This window comes from Lithobates pipiens, unplaced genomic scaffold, assembly GCF_037356315.1.
Source record: "Lithobates pipiens isolate NorthernLeopardFrog02 unplaced genomic scaffold, aLitPip1_a1.2 Scaffold_16, whole genome shotgun sequence".
NCBI lineage: Eukaryota > Metazoa > Chordata > Amphibia > Anura > Ranidae > Lithobates > Lithobates pipiens.
In genome coordinates, this window is record NW_027507748.1 from 20,523,347 (window position 1) to 20,546,681 (window position 23,335).

The 23,335-nt window shown below is 45.5% G+C and overlaps 1 protein-coding gene across 1 annotated transcript in view; it reads left to right on the plus strand.

Moving 5' to 3' along the window:
• LOC143984090 (uncharacterized) overlaps positions 1 to 23,335 on the plus strand; it is a 95,321-nt gene that overhangs the window by 23,349 nt on the left and 48,637 nt on the right. The window contains exon 2 of the mRNA XM_077484406.1: positions 20,563 to 20,889. Within this exon, the coding sequence (XP_077340532.1) occupies positions 20,563 to 20,889 (327 nt within the window). The remainder of the gene's footprint in view (positions 1 to 20,562; positions 20,890 to 23,335) is intronic.

Below are 23,335 nucleotides of genomic sequence, written 5' to 3' on the forward strand. Positions count from 1 at the left end.
GCAATAAAGAGTAGATACAGGTGTATATTCTGCTGTGCTGGAGGCACACAACACCCACTAACTCTTGCCGATGCCTTTATTATAGAACACCAGCAATAAAGGGTAGATACAGGTGTAAACTGTGCTGGAGGCACACAACACCACTTTAACTTTAAGATGCCTGAGAAAAGAACACACTGTCCCTGCCTATCTAGCTCCTTCCCTGCACGCCAGAACCCACTACACAAAGCTGTCGTGCTGGCGGCCTTATATTGTGTGGGGCATGTACTAAACCCCCTGAGCTATAATTGGCCACAGCTATCCTGCCTGTGGCCAATTATGGCTCTCCTCGCTGCCGTCGCTGTGATTGGCCAAGCATGTGGGGTCACAGTGCATGCTTGGCCAATCATGAGCCAGCAATTCACTGCAATGGCGTAGTGCATAGTGGGCCGTTCGTGCCACACAAATTTGGTGCGAATGGTCCACAAAGTTCTGAATTCGCTGAACAGACGAACGGCCGATGTTCGAGTCGAACACTGAGCTCATCCCTATTCTGCACACAAGTTGTGCATTACACTCTTCTCATGCTCTTCGATTCTTTGATGAACATGATGCTTATTTGTCATTCCTTCAATAAAATAATTAGTTTCCTGCGACTTTGAAAAAGCCAGACAACCAGAGCAAAACATTGATTTTTTTTTCATTGCAGTAGGTGAGCCATTTGCGACTTGTTCCATCTTTACATTTTGTAGCCTTTTTTAACACTGGATCTGGAATATCATGCCGTGGATGATATTTGAAAAAGACAGCAAGCTCATTTTTATTTGGACGAGCAAAATAATTTAATTATATATCTATGTCTTCAGTTTGACACTCTGAAACATCCATAATAACTTGTTTACTCGGTAATTCAGTGTGCCCCAATTCTCTATTTTCTTCAGTGGATAATTCTGATGTTTCATCAACAGATTCCACTAACTCACCTTCTATTGTTTTTTGTTCTGTTTGTTGCCTCTCTACTGGGCCCTGCCATGGGATCACTGGAACTCTGTTCATGGAGACTGAACATATCCGAAATTTTAGCACATTTCTGAGCATCAAGTTCCAAAGACTTCTTGTGTTTCTCTTTGATTTTTTCTTTTTTTTTTTTGTTTCACAAAGTTTATTGAGTGAATAAGAACATAAAATACATCTTAGTATAAAGACATATAGTGTCGCATATTACACTGGTGATAATAGTAGAGTACAGTTACAGAGGAAAATAGGAAAAATATTCATGTAGATAGTACAATATATATATATATGAACAAATAAGCATATTATTCCATCATAATACTGAAGGTCAGCTGGTAGTTTGGCTAACTGTACCCAGAGTAGGAGGGGGAGGTATGGGGGTGGGGAGGGGGAAAGGGTGAGGGATAGAAGGAGAGAAAAGAAAAAAGAAAAAAAAATAGATGGGGGGGGGGGGGTAACAGTACAGTGAGAAATATACTTATAATTACAAAATTTATTTCAGTTCTATCTGAGTTTTTCTCTTATAGAAGTAATTTTCTAATGGTTTATAATTGATTTATATTCTTGAGAGCTTTTATATTCTATCCATTCATGCCAAGTTGCAAAGAATTTTGTAATTTTTTCCTGAGATACACTGATAAGTTCTTCAATCTGCTCTATGTTGTTTATTCTCCGAAACCATTCCTTTTTCATTGGAACGGCCTCGGAGCGCCAGTGGACGGGGATACAGTGGCGTGCAGCATTGACCATAAACATTGGCAGTGATTTCAGATAAATTTTCCTGGGGATGTCATTTAAGTGAAGGAGGTATTGTGCCGCGTTAAAGTTCAAGTGTTCTGAGGAGATTTTGTTGATGGTTTTGTGAACCTCTACCCAGAAGGTCTGGATTAAGGGGCAGGACCACCACACATGGAGCATCGAGCCCTCTTCTCGTTTGCATCTCCAGCATTTTTCTGAGGATGTGGGGGAAAACTTGTGTAGAATAGAGGGGGTCGTATACCATCTGGACAAGATTTTATAGCTGCATTCCTGAGTGGCTACATTTAGTGACCCTTTGTGTGCATAAATATGTAATTTCTCCCATTGTTTTTCGGATATTGGGATATCAAGGTCTCCTTCCCAATGTTCACATGTTTTGATGGAGAAATCGGTGCCCCTTCAAATAGTGAGTTATATATGATTGATATAATATGTCTGTGTGGATTTTTCTTCGTACAAAGGTCTTCAACAGTCATTAGGGGTTTCGTCCAAAGATGCGTTGTCTGTTTGTTGGTCAGGAAGTGTCTAATTTGAATATAGTTCCAATGGGGTATTTGGAGAGGTGTTATACTGTCATGGAGGTCTTCTCTAGAGAGTATTTTCCCATTTTTGAAGAAATGTTTGGCAAGGATTTCTTTATGTGGCCAATTATGTGAAAGAAAGTTTCTATCTAATCCTGGTGGGAAGTCAGGGTTATTTCTCAGAGGTGTGAGAGGGCTATACCAAGGAGTAGGGTTTTTGGATTTGAATGTGTTGTGAAAGATTTCTAATGTGGGTCCAACTAGGGGGTGCGTTTTGATGTGATTAGAGTGATGTTTAGGGTGGATCCATGGAAGTGACTTGATTGAGGAGGTAAACTGAGATTGTTCTAACGTCACCCAGTCCTTAACAGCTTGATGAATGTTCCAGTCTACTATACGGGTTAAGAGTGTTGCTTGGTGGTATTTCCTAAGGTCAGGGAGAGCTATACCACCCTTGTGTTTAGGGAGGTTTAGTCTGGCAAACTTTATTCTGGGGGTTTTTCCCCTCCATATAAATAGGGAGCACGCTTTACGGAAGGCTGTAAAAAAGGATGTTGGCACTCTGATGGGGATAGTTTGCATAACGTATAGGTATCTGGGTAACATTGTAATTTTTATCAGCGAGGCCCTGCCAAACCACGAGATGTTTAGGGCGTTCCATCTTCTCAAATCATCTCGTGTTTCTTTTAGAATGGGTATATAGTTTAATTGGTAAAGTTTTTTTAAATATGAGGGAATTTCAATGCCCAAATATGTAATGCTCTTTTCAGCCCAGATAAATGGGTGATTTTTCTTGCAGAGCTCTACAGAACTTGGCTGCAAAGTGATATTAAGAGCGTTTGATTTGGAGTGGTTGATTTTTAGATTGGAGAGAAGATGGAAATGTTCCGGGTCTTTGAGGAGGTTAGGCAAGGAGGTGTGTGGTTCCGATAAGAAGAGTAGCATATCGTCAGCGAATGCTGCAACTTTATAGGTGTTATTTTGGATTTCAATTCCCTTGATGTCATTATTTGCTCTGATTTTATTTAATAGTGGTTCTAGAGTGAGGACAAATAGGAGTGGGGAGAGTGGGCATCCTTGTCTGGTGCCATTTCGTAAGTTGAAGGCGTTCGATAGGTGGTTGTTTACACGAACTCGTGCAGTCGGATTGGAATATAGTACGTTGATGTAAGATCTCATTTGGGGTAGTATTCCTATATGATTCAATACTGCGTCTATGAAATCCCATGCCACCCTATCGAACGCCTTCTCCGCATCGAGGCAGAGAAAGAATCCTTGTTTTTGTTTTGAAGTTAACCAGTGACTGATATTTAAAGCTTTGATCGTGTTGTCTCTTCCCTCTCTGCCGGGAATAAAGCCCACTTGGTCTAGAGTTATTAGGGATGTTAGTAAAGGTAGTATTCTGTTTGCTAAAATTTTCGCATAAAGTTTTACATCTACGTTAATTAAGGAAATCGGCCTATAGTTTGTGACCTGGGTTATGTCCTTACCTTCTTTGGGTATTACAGTTATGTGGGCTTCTAGTAGTTGTTTGGGGGGGTGTTTCTCGGAGTGTAGTGATTGAAAAGATTTCAGAAATTGTGGTTTTAGTATTTCGATGAAGGTCTTGTAATATTGTAGGGGTAATCCATCAGGGCCTGGGGCTTTTCCTATTTTCATCTCTTTTATAGCTTTGTCTAGTTCCGTGCCAGAGATTGGTTCTTCAAGTTTTTGGGCAGTGGGGTCTGAGATTCGGGGTGGGCTATATTTACTTAGAAAGTCTTGGATAAGGTTGGCTCTTAGGTCTGAATTTAGCGGACTTTTGGGATTGGAAGGGATATTATAAAGAGACTGATAATATAATTCAAATTGTTTTGCAATCTCCACATTCGAGGATTGTAATTTGCCTTGTTTGTCCATTATTTAATGGATTGTTGCTGAGATTTTTTTGTTTTGTACTGCTTTAGCGAGCAGTCTCCCACTCTTGTTTCCTTGCTCATAGTAGATCTTGTGTCTTAAGATATATTGCCTTTTGGTTTTGATATTTAATTCATCTGTGAGTAGTTTTCTCGCATTCGTAAGCTCCTCAAATGTTGAGATTGCAATAGTTCTTTTATGTGTTGTTTCAAGATTATGGATATGGGCTATCAATGAATTTATTTTGGATTGTTTCTCTTTCTTTATTTTGGCTAGTTTTTTTTATAAATTCTCCTCTGATAACACATTTGTGGGCCTCCCACTGTGTGATTGTTGAGGTTTCTCCGTTATCATTACGAGCAAAGTAATCTTTTAGTGTTTCATTAAACTCTGAAATATCTTTGGGGTCTTTCAGTATAGAAGTGTTTAATCTCCATGTTTTTGTGCTAGTGTTTTTCTCTGGGAAAGTTAGAGTCATGGTGATTGGGTGATGGTCTGAAATGGTCATTGGTTCGATGGTACTGTTGGTCAGGAGGGATAGGTCTGATTGTGTCATAAAGAAGTAATCTATTCTTGAATACTTTTGGTGAACGCTGGAAAAGAATGTGAAGTCCTTAGATTGGGGATTGAGGGTTCTCCAGGAGTCGTGTAACATAAGGTTTTGTAACTGAATTTTAATTTGCTTTAATGCTCTGTACGGAAGGCTCGACGCTCCATTTGAGGTGTCCATTGCGGGGTTTAGCGGGATGTTGAAGTCACCCCCTAGGATGAGAATACCAGACGCGAATGTCGTTAGTAGGTCTTTGATTTTACGAAAAAAGGCTACCTGTTTAGAATTTGGAGCATATACATTTGCGATAGTGATAGGGTGATGGCCTAGTTTACCTTTTAAAAATATAAATCTGCCTCCAGGATCAGTCATAGAGTCCTGGAGTTGGAATGATGTCTGTCTGGAAATCAAAATTGAGACCCCTTTTGTTTTCCCTTCGGGGTTTGTGGCGTGGTAGGCAAATGGGAATCTTTTGTCTTGTAGTTTCGGGATCTTTTCGGATTTAAAATGTGTTTCTTGGATACAAATGATATTTGCTTTGTGTTTGTGGAGTTCATTGAGTAGTTTGGTCCTTTTTTCAGGTATGTTAAGTCCTTTGGCATTAATTGAGAGAAGTTTAATCATTAGTAGAGTGGAATTCTGTTTACAGTTAGTCATCTTAGAGTTTGGTTGTATTCTTCTGGGTGAATGGGTAAGTTTCAGAGAGAAAAAAAAAAGGGGGGGTAGAGGAGGAGAGGGGTGGGGGGGAGGAATGTGTGAAGGGGTTGGACCGGGGGGTAGAGATAGACCTGCTAGTCTACCCTTTTAGGGATCCGGTTTGTTCAAAGAGCAAAGGTGGTTGCCCTTTGTGTGAGAACGGGGTCCACTCAGGGCTCAATGGATGCTTGTGGTTGCTAATTGATTAGCGGTATACTAAAAAGAAAGAAGTTTTTCCTCTTCTCTCTTGTTAGTTTTTTCCTTTCTTTTTTCCTCGTAAATTTCTCTTCTTACTATTGAATAACTTCCCGCACTCGGGAGAAGTCAGTGAGATAATGCTTAATTAGATTAGGGCGTTTTCTTGATAGATTGGGCCAGGGTAAGGTTTGGTATTGGACCTAGTATCCATTAGGAAGTTTTAGGAGTGAGTTATTGTATTTTAGCCTTTTGTGTATAAATGGAGAAACATGACGGGGCAGATATAGTGAGGGTGTACCAAGACATATGGCTTGAAAGAGACGTTCAAGTAGTGTCTAAAAAAAGCTAGTGGAGCGGTTGACTAGCCTTTAGTGGGAGCCATTTTGTCTAACCTATGAGAGGTTTGTATCAGGTGCACCTTATACTAAAAAACAGTGTACCCACAATGAGACATACCAGTAGTCTAGGTTTGTGTTATAACTTATACCTATAATATCAGGTGCTAATCTTTCCTCTATGTCTGTTTTTGACCATATGAGATAATATGTAGCGTGGAAGCGAGTAGCTTTGATGTATGATAGTGATTGGCCGTGGAGCCGCCGGGCGGCATAGGCGTCTTAGGCGAGGCCGCGGCTTTGAGGCCTTCTCCGTGCGACGTACGAAACATCGCTGGGATGCTTACTGGCGGCTGCTGCTGATGCTCCATCTGAGCCTGAGGCGATGGGGAGCTCCGATCCGCTGATTCCTGGCATGGATGACTTAAAATTAGCCCTGATTGAGATGGATTATTCTCCCGAGTGCTGGAGCTCAGGGATTAGGCATCCATCTTCGTCCGGAGTTAGGCCACGCCCCGATTTTTTCTGCTCCTCCTTTTTGTTTTTTTGGAGACATCTAAGTAAAATATAAAATCATAAAGAAAAAAAAAGTGTCGCTAACTCTGGGCAGTCGGCAGGAAAGATAATTCTCACAAACTTACTGTGAGAGGAGGACCAAGCCCCCTGCCAGCTTATTGGAGGGCAGCAGACCAGCACAGCACCATGGAAGAATAATAAAGACAGTATCTGGCGGTACCCATAGTGTATTCTAAGCACATTGCATATCCTACCTGATACACCTTTGTTCCTCCTCCAAAGGGTTGCCTGTGCTAGCAGCCTACTGCCCCTCGCGGAACGCTGGCATCTCTATTGAGTGCCACCAGAGGTGACCCACTGCAGCGGAGCATTACTCAAGCAGAGTAAGTTCCTGCTCATGCCATAGTTCCTCCCTGGATGCCCACACCAGACTCACTATAGAAGTATAAAGAACCTGGCTATGCACATCGCGTAACAGATTCTGTTTTCTGTCTTCCACCACTGGGTTTTTACAGGCAGCTACCACTAAGCAGTGTCATCATATTCTGTGGTGAGGCTGAAGGGAGAACCCATGTAACTTTGCTTTCCACCTGATCTTATATATTTTTTTCAGAGACCCTAGATAATAAAATAGTGGGTATTGCGATATTTGTGCAGCAGTTTTTCAAATGCAAACTTTTTGGAAAAAATTAATTGTAATGGTATTTAATGCACAAAGACACAATATAATACCCAACTGTTTGGTGAATTATAAAAGATGATGTTACGCTGAGTAAATAGATACTAAACATGGCACACTTTAAAATAGCGTCCACCCATGGAACAGAGCCAAATTACGGTACCTAAAAATCTCGATAGGCAACGCTTCTAAAGTCTTTACAAGTTACCTGTTTAGAGTTACACAGGAGATCTGGTGCTAGAATGATTGTTTTCACTATGTTTGCGGCGATACCTTACATGTGTGGTGCTATCTGCATTTACATATGCATGCAGGACATACATATGCATTTATACATGAGCATGGGGGAACTTAAATTTATTTTTATGTAGCAATAACCCCAGAAGGAGCTGCTGGTTATTTTTGGGCTTACCTTCTGTTCTCCTTGTTGCTCGTGTAGGGGATGTCCCGTTGTAGATGGCCCAGTAACTTGAGAGACTGACAACAGATCCACTTGAATGGATTTTATTTGCAAAACTTAGACAATTGAACAGTCTTTCAACTTGGGATCAGAGGGTTGGAAAGGAAGTTCAGGTACTCTTAGTGTCAAAGTCAAAAACGTTGAAGAACTTGCTTACTTTGACTACATCCAGAGAATAGCCATTCGCAACTGGATGATCACTCAGGTTGGACAGCCCCTCTCTCACAAGGCCTAGCAGCCAACAAGGTGCTTACTCAGGAACAAGTCTCTGCCACAGACATTGTTGTAGAATGTATAAGATAATGTCTCTGCCACAGATGTTGTTGTAGAACACGTAGGGAAACTAAGCTTGAAAACACTTGTAGGATACCTGGATCTTTCAGCCTGCTTGGCGATATCCACAAGACCGGATTCTCTTGGTTACTTCAGCCCTCCCAGGCTCTTGCTAAGAAAACTAACCTGTATGTGGTATTCTTCTGAAGAGTCCTCCCCTGGAATGCTTGAAGTACACTGGGTCTCTCCCGAACCGGAGACGGCACCCAACCACCTCAGAATCCTCCTTTAGTTTCCTTGTCTCGGGCTAGCCAGCTCTTGGAATCTAAGAGCCGCCAGGGACCCTCTCACAAAGGTTTGGGCTTAGCTGCGTGCTGACCCCAGGTCACGACCCCCGGGTTCACCCTGCTCACTAGGGAAGTACCAGAAGACACTGTTAGACAAGGATGGCTGGATGAAGCGAAGAGGAGCCGGATAGTGAGCCAAGATCAGGGCGGGCTGCAGACAACGTAATCAGAACAAGCCGGGTCTGTACACAAGCAGTTCACGTGAGGTTAGGTAAAACAGGTTACACAAGGGAGCTCAGAAACAAATGTTGCTCAAGCAACAGTAGCTGGTTAGAAAGGGATTCAAATAGAGAAGCACATGAGGGGCTGAACAGGAAGTAGCAGGAAGGAAACATATATTAGGCAATAGGTGATGGGCGGCAACATCCATAGCTGCAGAGTGCACAGAGCTGAACACCAGCTAGTGGAACAACAGATGCCAGCCAACCTACTGTAGTAAAGGTGAGAGACAGATCAGCTCCGCAGCTGATCTGTGAAAGTACCCCCGCCTTACGAGGTCCCCCTACATGTCTGGGGACTGGCTTGGAGGGAAATTTCTGATGGAATCTGGTCATCAAACGTGGGGCAGAGACATCGGTCGCAGGAACCCAAGACCTCTCCTCCGGACCATAGCCCTTCCAATCAATGAGATAGAGTAGCCTACCCCGGGAGTACTTGGAGTCCAATATTACTTTAATCTCATACTGATCCGAGGTATCAGCCACAGGAGCGGGGTGAGAAGAAGGGCGAGAGAAGCGATTGAGAACCAGTGGCCTGAGCAGGGAGACATGGAAGGTGTTGGGTATCCTGAGATGAGAGGGTAGACGGAGTTTGAAAGCAACTGGATTGATCTGACAGAGAATAGGAAATGGACCAATGAAGTGAGGGGCAAATTTAATTGAGGGTACCCGGAGTCGGATGTGCTTGGTAGAGAGCCAAACTCTATCGCCAGGCAGGAACTTAGGAGCCGGAAGGCGATGACGATCTGCTGCCCTTTTATGCCTGGAAGCAGCTAGATGAAGATTCCCAGAGACTTCTTTCCGGATTAAGTTGAAGGACCTTTGGGTCTCAGCTGCCACTGGTGCAAAAGGAGAAATGGGAACAGGAAAGGGAATGTATTCCTTGACATCCTTACGAAGAGAAGGCCACCAATAATGACGCTGAAGAAGATCACAAGTACGAGGTATGCCAGGATGTCCAGAGAACTTGGAGTCATGTGCCCAAGCAAGGAGTTTGTTTTACCAGGAGGAGGCTACGTAGACTGGAGCTGAGTAGTGGCTAGAATGGCTAGATGCGGAGGGATGATGGGACCAGGATCTAGGTGATTATCAGAATCATTGACATCAAACGACCTTGACAAGGCATCGGCTCAAAGGTTCTTGGTACCTGGACGGAAAGTAATGTTAAAATTGAAGAGGGTCGAAAAAGAGGGCCCAGCGAGCTTGACGTGGGTTCAAGTGTTTTGCGGATTGTAAATACTGCAGATTTTTATGATCAGTATAGATGGTAATACAATGGGGAGAACCCTCTAGAAGATGTCGCCATTCTTGAAGAGCTAGTTTAATAGCGAGTAAATCACAGTCCCCAATGGTATCGTTTTTCTCCGCATCAGAAAACTTCTTGGAAAAGAATCCGCAAGGTTGAGATTTGCCCTGCTGAGCTTGGAGTAGGACGGCACCGACTCCTACAGAAGAGGCATCTACCTCCAAAGAAAAGGGTTTAGTAATGTCCGGGCGTAGAAGAATAGGGGCAGAGAGGAATGCTGCCTTGAGTTTGTGGAAAGCTTTGATGGCTCCAGGGGACCAGAGCCAAGCATTGACACCATTGCGGGTGAGAGATGTAATAGGGGCCACCAAGGTAGAGTAGTTACAAATGAATTGGCGATATTTATTGGTGAAGCCCAAAAAGCATTGGGTGGCTTTAAGACCAGAGGGCTGGGGCCACTCGGAGATGGCCCGAAGTTTGGCTGGGTCCATGAGGAGGCCTTGTGACGAGATTATATACCCCAGAAATGGAACTTGTGTTTGTTCAAATAGACATTTCTCCAACTTTGCATATAGACAATTGTTCCGTAGACGCTGTAGCACAGTTTTTACATGAAGACGATGGGTAGGTAAGTCTGGTGAGAAAATAAGAATATCATCTAGATATACAATAAAACAAACATACAGAAGGTCGTGAAAGATCTCGTTAACTAAATTTTGGAAGACCGCTGGGGCATTGCATAAGCCGAAGGGCATCACAAAATACTCATAATGTTCATCCCTGGTGTTAAAGGTGGTCATCCATTTGTCTCCTTCCCGTATTCTTATTAAATTGCGGACCCCTCTAAAATCCAATTTAGTAAAAACATGAGAACCTGTCAATGAGTTCTGAAATGAAAGGAAGAGGGTATCGGTTCTTCATGGTGATGGCGTTAAGACCCCTGTAGTCGATGCATGGACAGAGTGAACCATCTTTTTCCTCTACAAAGAAGAACCCAGCTCCAGCAGGTGAGTTCGATTTCCTGATGAAACCCTTTTGCAGGTTTTCCCGAATGTATTCAGATATGGCTTGTGTCTCGGGGATAGATAGAGGGTAGACTCAACCTTGGGGAGGAGAGGTCCCAGGTAAAAGCTCAATGGAGCAGTCAAAGTCTCTGTGAGGAGGAAGGCGATCAGCGGACTTTTTGCCGAAAACATCTCGGAAGGACTGATATTGGGCAGGCAACATGGGAGTTGTGGAGGTCTCAGCAACAGGAATGGAAGGAGGAGGTAGCACCTTGGACTGTTGCTGGCATGGAGGAACCCAAGCCAATACTTGTCCAGAATTCCAGTCAAGATGCCGGGAGTGTTTCTGCAACAATGGAAGGCCCAGGATGATGGGACTGGAAGATTTAGGCAAAATTAGGAAAGAGATCTCCTATGCAAAGCCCCAATGCGTAACTTGGAAATAGGAGGGGTTTTAAACCGGATTGGACTCATAGACAAGAAGGAGCCGTCTACTGCAGTCACGGAGAGGGGTATAGCCAAGGCAACAAAAGCGATGCCCAACTCGGAAGCTAAAGATTGTTCAATGAAATTCCCGGCAGCACCAGAGTCCACGTATGCAGAGAGTTGATAGGCATTCTGAGCCCAGTGGATAGCCACAGGAAGGGTGAAATGAGGGAAGCAAGGAAAATTAACGGATCGGTCTAGATCACCTTCCTCTGAGTGACCTAGACCCTGGAGTTTCCCGGACGGAATAGACAGGAGTTCAAAAGATGTCCTTTATCGCCACAGTAAAGGCACAAGCCCAATCCCATGCATTTGACACGTTCCTTGGGAGTGAGGCGGGTTCTCATAGGTTCTTCCAACACGTGAGAGGTTGAAGACAGTGAGGATTGCACCGGTCTTTGGACTACCTGTGCTGGACAGCCAGCAGGGGGGCGACTGGATCTGGATTTCTCCAGAGCCCGCTCCTGGAAGCAAATGCCAATTTGAATGCTCAATGCGATTAAGTCATCCAATGTAGTAGGAATGGTGCGTCCAGCGAGTTCATCCTTGACACAGTCAGATGGGTCTTGCCAGAAGGTAGCAGTAAGGGCCTCACTATTCCGTTTGAGTTCAGCGGCCAGCGTACGGAATTGAACTGCGTATTGGCCGACTGTCATTTCTTGCTGACGAAGACGAAGGAGGGCTCCAGCAGCTGAAGACACTCTGCCGGGCTCATCAAATGTTTTCCAAAATGCATCCAAAAAGAGCTGGAGGTCAGAGGTGATAGGAATGTGTGATTCCCAGAGTGAAGAAGCCCAAGGTAGAGCATCATCGGAGAGGAGAGAGATGATATATGCGACTTTGGTGCGATCAATTAGAAAATGGTGGCTGGAAAGTTCGAAGTGGATGGAACACTGATTAATGAAGCCACGACAAGCCTTAGGATCACCGGAAAAACGAGGTGGCGATGGCAGATGCAGGCAGGGATTGCCAGGTGCAGCAGGTAAGACAGGAGCAACTGAAGCAGGAGCCGGAGCGGGAGGAGCTGAAGTTGCAGCGAGTTGCAGACAATCCAGACGAGAGGCAAGATCCTGGAGAACCAGCATTATTTGCTCTTGATTAGCTTGCTGGGAGTTAAATCTCTGAACTAGATGTTGCATTTGATCCTCGGTCAGTGGCCGATTCTCAGAGATGCTAATGGCTTGAGCAAACTGTCATGGTACTACTTACAGTGAGCCCAAAGGCGAGCAGGTGACACGGGATCCCCCCAGGGCGTGGAATCTAAGAGCCAGCCTGTTCTGCCAGGGACCCTTTCACGAAGGTTTGGGCTTAGCTGCGTGCTGACCCCAGGTCACGACCCCGGGTCCACCCTGCTCGCTCGGGAAGTACACAAGAGATCAGTTCACGAGGGGACAGGTAAAACAGGTTACACAAGGGAGCTCAGAAACAAATGTTGCTTAAGCAATAGTAGCTGGTTAGAAAAGGATTTAATTGAAGAAGCACATGAGGGGCTGGACAGGAAGTAGCAGGAAGGAAACATATATTAGGCAACAGGTGATGGGTGGCGACACCCATAGCTGCTGAGTGCACAGAGCTGAACACCAGCTAAAGGTGAGACACAGATCAGCTCTGCAGCTGATCTGTGACACGCTGGGTTGTTTCCCTTCTTTGCAGCCAAGCTCCTCAATGGCAACACTCATGGTGGAGGTCGTGTCCATGACCTCCAGGGTAGTCTCCTGGACTTCAGAGGGGGCAACATCCTTTCTTACGATGTGAGCTCCGACGGATGATGCTTGGGCATAGACGATCGACTCCTCGGTTGCCATGCCATGACCCAATCCATCTGATAGACCAGAGGCAATTCGGTGGGCTGCTCTACTTTAAAGGTATACTCTCCACACCTCTTGCATCTGGCGAACGGTCGAGGGTTGGCGACTAGGCCGTCGCACTTTTTGCATAACATGCCCAGGCCCTCAATATCTCCAGCGGTATACAGTATGAACTGTCCCTGCGACAGCAGGCGAATGCCTGTGTCTGTGAGCAAGGTACCAGGCAGCTGCATACCTGTGTAACCCCTTCCAATAGGCATCCTGGGTCCTGACACAGACTGCATACCTGAAGCACAGTACACTCTCAAGGAAAATCTTCTCTCCAACACTCCGAGAGAAAATCAACTGATCTCTCCTCCTTCCACAACACACTCTCATGCGGTGCCTCGTGCAGGAAAAAACAATTCAGACCCCTCCTACTGGAATGCTTGGGTTACGCAACTTTGCAGGATTTTTGGCAAAGGCTCCTCCCATGCTTACGCACCTTAGTAAAAGTCTGAGTAAAGATGGCGCTGATGGCATAGTTCAAAACACAACCCTCTGTCCTTGCTTTACCATGTGTACAGTTCTTTTGCGGGGTAACGGTAAATCCTGGACTGTGAGCCCCCACATGTAGCACTAACCCCAGAAGGAACTGCTGGTTATTTTTGAGCTTACCGTTACCTTCTGTTCTCCTTGTTGCACGTCTAGGGGATGTCCTGTGGTAAATAGCCCAGTAACTTGAGACTGACAACAGGGGGCTGGTCAGGAGGACCAGGACCATGAAGTCAGTACATCCTTCTGGACCGGAACCCCCGAACCACGTGATGTCCGCATCTTAAATACCCTCTCCCAGAAAGCACAGCGAGAGCACCACACCCACTGGCCTGGCTTCCGAGAGAGAGAAACTTAAGTACCTAAACCAATTTAGGCAAAGTTTAACTTTGGAAAAAAAAACGCATAGGGCGTGCTCTTCAGGAGCCGCTGCTACATTTTTTTTTTTGAATTTTGTCATTTTTTTCTATTCCATTTTTTCAATGCTGCACCTTTCAAACTTTTTTTTTATCAACTTTATTGCTATTACAAGGCATGAACAACATCCCTTGTAATAGCATGGGCCATGACAGTTCCTCTTTATGGAGAGATCTGGGGTCTATTAGACACCAAATCTGTCCTCTGGCCTCCAATGGAGCCAATTAGTCTGATCGGTAATGGCCAAGTAACCAAAGAGCCAGAACAGGAAGTGACTAAATCCTTGCTTCTTGTTTCTGATGCCACATGGTGAGAGGAACAACATCCGTTTCTCTGACTGTGTGCCTAGAGCTGGATACCACCAGTTGCATCCTTACTGGGTTCCCCAATCACACAGGAGAGCCTGGTGAAGGTGGTGGTGGGAGGGGGCAGGGCTGTCTTTAATGTTGATTGGGCCTTGGGCAAACATTTTCTTGGGGCCCCCCCAACCACTCTTAGACATTTAACAAATAATAGTAAGACTCAAAATCAGTTTACTGCAGAAGATCAGGCAGCAATTGCAGCAATTGCAATTGGTTGCCAGAGGATACAGAATATTATTACTGATCACTGACTGATTGTTAAAGAGGAAGTAAACCCTGATGAGTTTACTTCCTCTTTCATTCCCTGCAAAGGCAAAGCATAATGGACTACTATGCATCGCATAGTAGTCCATTATGTGTCATTTACCTGACACAGGAGCCAGCGAAGTCACCGCTGTCCCCTGTAGTCCGGCGCATCCATCTTCTCAGTGGGTCTCGCTGCTCCGCCGCTGTCATTCGGCGAAGCCACAATGACATCACTCCCACGCATGCGCACGGGAGCCAACACGCGCGGCATCTTCATCGTTGACGATGCCGCGCTCAGTCGCCTGCACGCCTCTGTCTACAGAGCATGCACCATAGACAGCAGTGTCTGTCTTTTCTGCAAATATTTCCTAAACCGTGTAGGTTTAGGAGATATTTCTTGGACTTACAGGTAAGCCTTAATCTAGGCTTACCTGTAGGTCAAAGTGTGTTGTAAGGGTTTACAACCACTTTAAAGGTTACAACACATAATTTCTGCATCCTCATTCATTGCTAGAGGATACTGCACATCATTACTGCTCACTGAGAAACGTACGACAGGAGATGACCAGAGACTGCGGATCTAATAAAGGTGATGACCAGAGACTGCAGATCTGATAGAGGAGATGACCAGAGACTGCAAATCTAATACTGGAGATGACCAGAGACTGTGGATCTAATACTGGAGATGACCAGAGACTGTGGATCTAATACTGGAGATGACCAGAGACTGCGGATCTAATACAGGAGATGATCAGAGAATGCGGATCTAATACAGGAGATGACTAGAGACTGCGGATCTAATACAGGAGATGACCAGAGATTGCGGATCTAATACAGAAGATGACCAGAGACTGCGGATCTAATACAGGAGATGACCAAAGACTGCGGATCTAATACAGGAGATGACCAGAGATTGCGGATCTAATACAGGAGATGACCAGAGACTGCGGATCCAATACAGGAGATGACCAGAGACTGCGGATCTAATACAGGAGATGACCAGAGACTGCGGATCTAATACAGGAGATGACCAAAGACTGCGGGTCTAATACAGGAGATGACCAGAGACTGCGGATCTAATACAGGAGATGACCAGAGACTGTGGATCTAATACAGGAGATGACCAGAGACTGTGGATCTAATACAGGAGATGACCAGAGTCTGTAGATCTAATAAAGGAGATGACCAGAGACTGCGGATCTAATACAGGAGATGACCAGAGACTGCGGATCTAATACAGGAGATGACCAGAGACTGCGGATCTAATACAGGAGATGACCAGAGACTGCGGATCTAATACAGGAGATGACCAGAGACTGCGGATCTAATACAGGAGATGACCAGAGTCTGTAGATCTAACAAAGGAGATGACCAGAGACTGCGGATCTATTACAGGAGATTACCAGAGACTGCGGATCTAATACAGGAGATGACCAGAGACTGCAGATCTAATACAGGAGATGACCAGAGACTGAGGATCTAATACAGGAGATGACCAGAGACTGAGGATCTAATACAGGAGATGACCAGAGACTGCGGATCTAATACAGGAGATGACCAGAGACTGAGGATCTAATACAGGAGATGACCAGAGACTGAGGATCTAATACAGGAGATGACCAGAGACTGTGGATCTAATACTGGAGATGACCAGAGACTGCGGATCAGTGGCGCAACTAGAAAGTTCAGGGCCCTGATGCAAGAAACCATGGAGCCCCCCCCCCCCCCCCCCCGACCTCCGGACAGGGCTCTTTTCTCCGAGCCCGATGGCGGAACACCAGGGCCCAGTCCCAAGTGGGTGGCCGTATATAAAGGAACCGATTTCTCCATTTCCATTTCCCCCCGCTTCTCCTCCTCTCCCACCCACAGGCATTCAGCGGCTGCAGGAGGAAAATGGAGAGATCAGTTCCTCTATGTCGGTGTTTCACCATCTTTTTCCAGTCAGGGCACGCTTGAAGTATACCCCTAGGTGAATGGGGCTGCACTCCAACCCCCCTGCAACTGTGTGCATTGCATGCGGTTGCAGCATAGTGATGATGCATTTAAGGGGTTAAAACAGGTGGTCAGTAGGCAACATATTGCCTCTCTACCGGCTGTCAAATGCCTCTGAAAAGCGATCTGAGCATGGATCGCTTTTCAGAGAAACTGCATTTTACATAAAATGTGCATACATACATGTAAACACACACACACATATATAAAAACACACACATATATATATATAAATGCACATATGCACACACATATAAACCAGTGGCAGCTGGTGCTCAAAATTTTTAGGGGGGCGCAAGCAAACTGAAAAATTCTGAAAAAAACATAAATTACAGCCACTGTGCCCATCAATTGCAGCCACTGTACCATCAAACGCCACCACTGTGCCATCAAATGTCACCACTGTGCCCATCAAACTCTGCCGCTGTGCCATCAAACTCTGCCGCTGTGCCCATCAAATGCCACCAGTGTGCCCATCAAATGCTGCCACTGTGCCCATCAAGTTCTGCCACTGTGCCTATCAAGCTCTGCCACTGTGGCTATCAAATGGCGCCACTGTGCACATCAAATGCTGTTGGTGTGCCCATCAAATGCTGCCACTGTGAATCCCCACTGCCCGCTCGCTGTCTGCCTGCCACTTACCCTGTCTTGGTGGGGCAGCGGGTAACGGCCATGAGCGGGGTCCTCCATGCATCTCCTGCCATCCTCATCTCCCGTCCTCTCCTCCTGATGGGCGTCCAATAGCTGCGCCTATCATTTCAGCCAATCAGGTGACGGGTAACAGACCCGCACACCTGATTGGTGGAGAGGCAGTTCAGTGTTAGGGAAGTGAATATTAATTCACTTTTCTAACACACCTGGGTGGACTGTGAGCGTCAAGCATGGTGCTCACAGTTCACCAATTTTGAAGCCTATTAGAGCCAATCGCTCTAATCAGGTGCTGCAAAAACAACCCCCCCCCCCCCTCGCCGCTGTAATTCAGGTGCCCGGCACCCCAAAAGGGACCAGACACCTAAATATGGGGGTGACAGCGATGGATAGATTCATGCTATGCTATGTACGAATCTATCCATTGGTCATAGAGGGGGTGGCTGAAGAGAGGGGGCGGTACCTGTGTGCCCTTTTGGATGCACCGCCACTGATAAACACACACATACATGCACACACACATGCATACATACACATACATATATGAACACACACACACACACATGCAAGCATGCTCACACACACACACACACACATACAAGCATGCTCATACACACATACACACATACAAGCAGGGCAGGACTTAGGGTGGTGGGGGCCCCTGGGCTTGAGTCACTTTCGGGCCCAACTTCTATACATTACCGTATTTATCGGCGTATAGCACGTGCCGGTGTATAACACGCACCGCAAGTTTAGGAGGGAATTTTAAGGAAAAAACTTTTAGGAGGGAAGTTTAAGGAAAAAAAAATTACATTTAAATGCCCATCAATGCAGCCTTATCAGTGTCCATCTGCAGCCTTGTCAGTGTCCATCTGCAGCCTTGTCAGTGTAGCCTTGCCATTGCAGTCTTGATGTTTCAAAATGGCGCAGCCGAGATACAGAGTCCTGTGTATCTCAGTGGCTATCGGGTCCTCTCAGCGGCTCTCAGGTCCTCTTGGGTCTTCTCGCAGTCATGAGCAGAGCCAAGAGTAGCCGTGTGTACTCGGCTTGGCTCACAGTCATGCCCTGTCCCTGTGTTATGTCCATCATAGGGCGGGACTGGGCGTGACTGTCAGCCGAGCCGAGTGCACTTGGCTATGTATCTCGGCAGGGCCAATGGGCTTGAGCCCAGTCAAGCCCAATGGTAAGTCCAGCCCTGCATACAAGCATGCTCACACACACACACAAACACAAACACAGACATACAAGCATGCTCACACACACACATACAGGCATGCTCACACACACACACGCATACACATATAAAGACAAATACAGTAGATAGTCTTATAAAAAAAAAAAACGGCATACATTTACCTTTGCTTTTCCTGCGGGGTACTGCACTCTAGGGGGAGACAAAGAGCACACAGTGTGCTTTCATTTAGTCTAATGTGAGCAGCTCCCGCATAGTGCTGATTTCAGTTCGGTTGATGATCGGGGAGCTCCTCTCAGCTTCCCCCCCTATCGAAGAGGGGCCCGGTCGCCATGGTGGTCTTGGCGACCCCTATAATTACACCACTGCTGCGGATCTAATACAGGAGATGACCAGTGTGAAAGGGTTCTCTAAGAGAGACTGACCACTTTTATTTTTTTATTAAGTTCAGTTTAAAACATTGGCAAGCATGAAAAAAAACATTATCAGCCAAGATACAAAAAAAACACATTGGTAGGCATGATTTAAAAAAAAACAACACATTGGCAGGCATGATACAAAAAAAAACACATTGACAGGTATGATACAAAAAAAAACACATTGGCAGGTATGATACAAAAAAAACATTATCAGTCAAGATGCATAAAAAAAAAAAAAAAAATCTATCTATATATATATATATATATATATATATATATATATATATATACATATATGCAGGCTGGCATAGTGTCACTTACCTTTATAGCAGTTGCAGGTCCTTTTACGACACCAGGCAGAGGAAGTCTCCTCCATCTCCTCCCCCTTCATGGTCACATGACCTGCCCTACCTCTTCATTTCCTCCTAAGCTGAATAGAAGGCTGGCCAGATGGCCGCGGATGTGGCCGTGGAAAAGGCCGTGGTGAGCGGCGCTGGCACAAGAAGCAGCCCAGCCCGCTGCCTTGATAGTGGGGCGTGGACCCGGCCGGTACTCTGCCAGAAATAAATGCCCTATGGCCAGCCTGGGCCTGGGCACTATTCCTCCCACTAACCGTATTGATGGGGAACGTTCATGCCAACTGACACCAGGTCATTTGTTTACTCCCACTGGCCACAGTCTGGCCCCCCTTGTTGGAGACCCCTGAACTAGAGGACGAGGAAAACAGTTGCCCAATCGCCCCCAAACCCCCCTCTTTTCCACTGCATAGTGAACTGCTAGACAGAGGTGCAGGGGACAAGTGTGACCGTTGCAACCCTAGTAGTTCCTCTACTACATTAGTATCCTTCAGCTACAATCCTTTAGACACTTTTACTGCAATCAGTGTATATAATTTGTCAGTGGTAGCGGTGGGGGGAGGGGTATTTTATACTCGTACAACCCCCACCACACTATCCCACCTCCCCACCCAGGATCTGCATTCACCGACCTCCCCTAACTAGTAAGAATTGGAAAGTAATGAGGATTTTGTCACTTCTGGTTTCTGCTGCCACTTTCCTTGGCCGCTGTGGATTGGGAAGAAGATATGCATCATCTGCACTCCATCACTACCCCTGATTTGGAGGATTTAAGCCCCATACACACTATCAGATTTTCTGCTATCTTTTTCCTTCAGATTTACCAAAACCATGTAGTAGAAGGGCCTGCCTGATTGCATACACATTGAAACTGCTAAGGTTTGACCTCATATTATATCGTTTTGGTAAATCTGAAGGAAAAAATCAGCAGAAAATCTTATGGTGTGTATGGGGATTTAGACTGGAATGTGACATGTAGATCCATTCTTTCTTAGTAAAGCTGTACTGTCCTTGTCTGTATAGAAATGTCCATTTATTACACCTGCTGTGTTCCTGGGATCAGGTCTTCCTTTACTGAAAGGTCCATCGGTCTCCCATAATGCTTCTGTGAACATTTTTATCCTATGAGTCCACCAGTCTCCCATCAGTGACCAGCAGATCAGATGACCATTCAAGTGGCATTGATACCAATAACTGTGCCATTGTCATATGTCGGCTCCAATTCTATGTGTGCATTTTATTCTTTTTCTTATTCTTATTCTTATTTCGTATTCTTTTTCCCATCTGCTGTGATCATTTTTGTTATTTCTGTTATACTGTTCTTCTGTTCATATTAATTACACTATAAATTGGAGTTTATGGACATTATGAAAGTTCTGCTGACATTTCTTTATCTGTCTTCTCCTCCCAGGTCTCCTGTGTATGATGATCATATCGGTGTCATCAGGAACGGTGTATGTACAGAGCGGATCAGACATCACTGGCTGTAATATGAAATGTCCCCAAGATGATGTCACTGTGGAGCTGTTCAGAGTATGCGGAGGGGTGGATAGGACATTGCTGGAAATTCACTGTTATTACAATCACACTAAATCCCATGACCCCAGACTCCGACTGCACACAGGGAGTGGATGCTGGAAGCTGACACATGTCAGGAAGAATGATTCCTGTGTGTATAAGATCTGGTGTTACAGTGCTCCAGGTTATCTAATATCCTCTACAGAGATCCGTGTTCTGGGTAAGAGTCCATATACTGCATCACACTTCCCTTTGTGGGAGAAGACTTTGACTCCCTGCACACGCAGCGGCGGCCGCTTTAGCATTAAAGCACTGCTAGTTTTAGCGGCAATTTACCGTAGTTTTAGCGGTGCTTTACGGCTGCTAGCAGGGTGCTTTAAACCCCCACTAGCGGCCAAATAAAGGGTTAAAAACACCTGTGTTTGGGGGCCACCGAAGCACTTTATAGGCACTTTAGCACTTTGGCAGTGCTGCCCATTCATTTACATGGGTTGGGGCATTTTGGGAGAGGTGTATACAGCACTCCTAAACCACCCCAAAAATTTTGCTTTAAGAATCTACCTAACGTCCTGCAAGTGCACCACCCCAGTGAGAAAGTGTTCAGGTTCTCTTCGGGGAGCAGGGGAGACGTTTTTAAAATGCCTGAAAAGCGCCCTTCTGTGTGAAAGGGGTAAATCTCGGCCAGAACACTATCTGCATGGAGTTTGCATCTTCTGACTGGGTTTCCTCCCACGCTCCTAATAGATGCTGGAAGGTTAATTGGCTGACATCTAAATTGGCTTTTGTAGATTGTAAGCTCCTTGATGACAGAAAATGATGTGAATCTGCATGACATGTGAAGGATTTATCCCCCCAGTCTCTTCCACCCTCTAAACATAATCTCTAATCCCTCCAAATCCCTCCCCACAAACAACGTGACAAGGTATTGGAGTAAATTGCCTTGCTGGCCTTTTATTTAACAAATTAACATAAATTTAAATAAATAACATTTTCAATACTTTTATAATAATAACCTTCTCTGCACTTTTTAGGGTCTTAGAGGGGAACACACACCACTTCTCCCTGCGACAAACTTCGTAACAACTTTAGGCCTCCAGTCGCAAACCCCCAGACTGTGAGATGGTACTCAACCTTCGCAGTGACCTACCTTTTTACCCCTTCCTGGTTGACACCTCATAACCGGAAGGTACCTGATGCCACAAATGGATAACAACCATATTATATCTCCATATAACATACATCTCCTCCTCCTCACAGACTCAAACCACTGCCACAGCACACAAGGAATAAGACCTTACTCTTGCGAGCACCTCCACACCCTTAAAGCTCGTTGTACACCGTCCTGCAAGCCAAGAGCCCAAAGATCGGTTCCCACTTCATTCAGGTGCACCCCGTCACTCCTAAGGTACCTCCATGTCTCCACCTCCAACTCCCTATGACAAATGGTCACACCCCCATTCCTAATAAGGAACCTGCTAACCTCCTTATTAACTTTTACTTGGGCCCTGTCAACCTTTTTGCTGACCAAGCCCACCGCCAGGACATCCTACCCACCATATCAGACCATACAATGACCATCCCAGGGAATGCCGCCTGTAAGCCCAAAAAGTCACATTTTATGTCCCTTATCAACTCCCTCATCGGGCGAACCTGTGAACCTCTGACCGCACCCTGTTCCAAAGCATACCCGGTATCTGACCTGATGCCCAACTGCCTAACATTCGGCCAAACATCAGCTCGTCTGGCTCCCCGTTAAACGAAGGAGGGGCCCAGAATCCAAACCAGGCCCACTTCTTCACCCACTTCTTCACCTGTGAGAAAGATGACAAACATAATAATGAGTTCTCCCCTAACAGCAACGCTAACACCTAAAGACTATCAGATTTAACAAGTCTGTAACAAGTGTGGTCGAATATAGAGCTTGAATCTGTCTGAGTACCACCTCCCAATACGCTTAAACGCCTCTTGACTAAGACCAGCCCTGGCAGCCTCTGTAGCAGCGCCTATCCAGAAAGAATGGGAGGAGTAGCTCTTAGAATCGTAACCGGCCGCCGATAAACATTTTTTGAACACTGCTATAAACTGAAACTTAAGCAGGGCCAACCCATCTGCATGTGTGAACCCTGTGAATATCCCTGAAAGATTGCACCGCCCGTACCGGGCAAATGTGTGACCCAGTAACACGAAAAATTTCTGCATGCCCTTAACGGCCTGATCTGTTTTTGACCGTTTTATCCATATTCTAATAGAATCTGGTAAATACTCCAGATCCTCCAATTGCAGTCCCCTTGCCCCCGTTTTTAAGGGCTGACTAGCTCGCTTACCTGTAACGCCCCAAAAAAAGTGCATAGCCCGCATGGAAAAAAGCATACTCAAACTCTGAACTGCAAATGGTAGACAGGTGCAGGAATAGGCCATGTAATATGTCAAATGACACCGGGCACCACCCATCTCTATTCTTATGTGCTCTCCTATAGCCTTTTACTGTTTGCATCACCCAAAACTCTTTAGTATAGTCCCGTTGCCCCTGCAATTTGAAGAGAAAGGCCAAACCTGCCAATTTCTTGTCGATGGCAGCTGCTGAGATGTCCCGCTCAAATCCCATGTTAAGAAAATATAGAACCTCGTGGGTTAACTCCCGACCGTCGGATGAGATATCCAGCTTT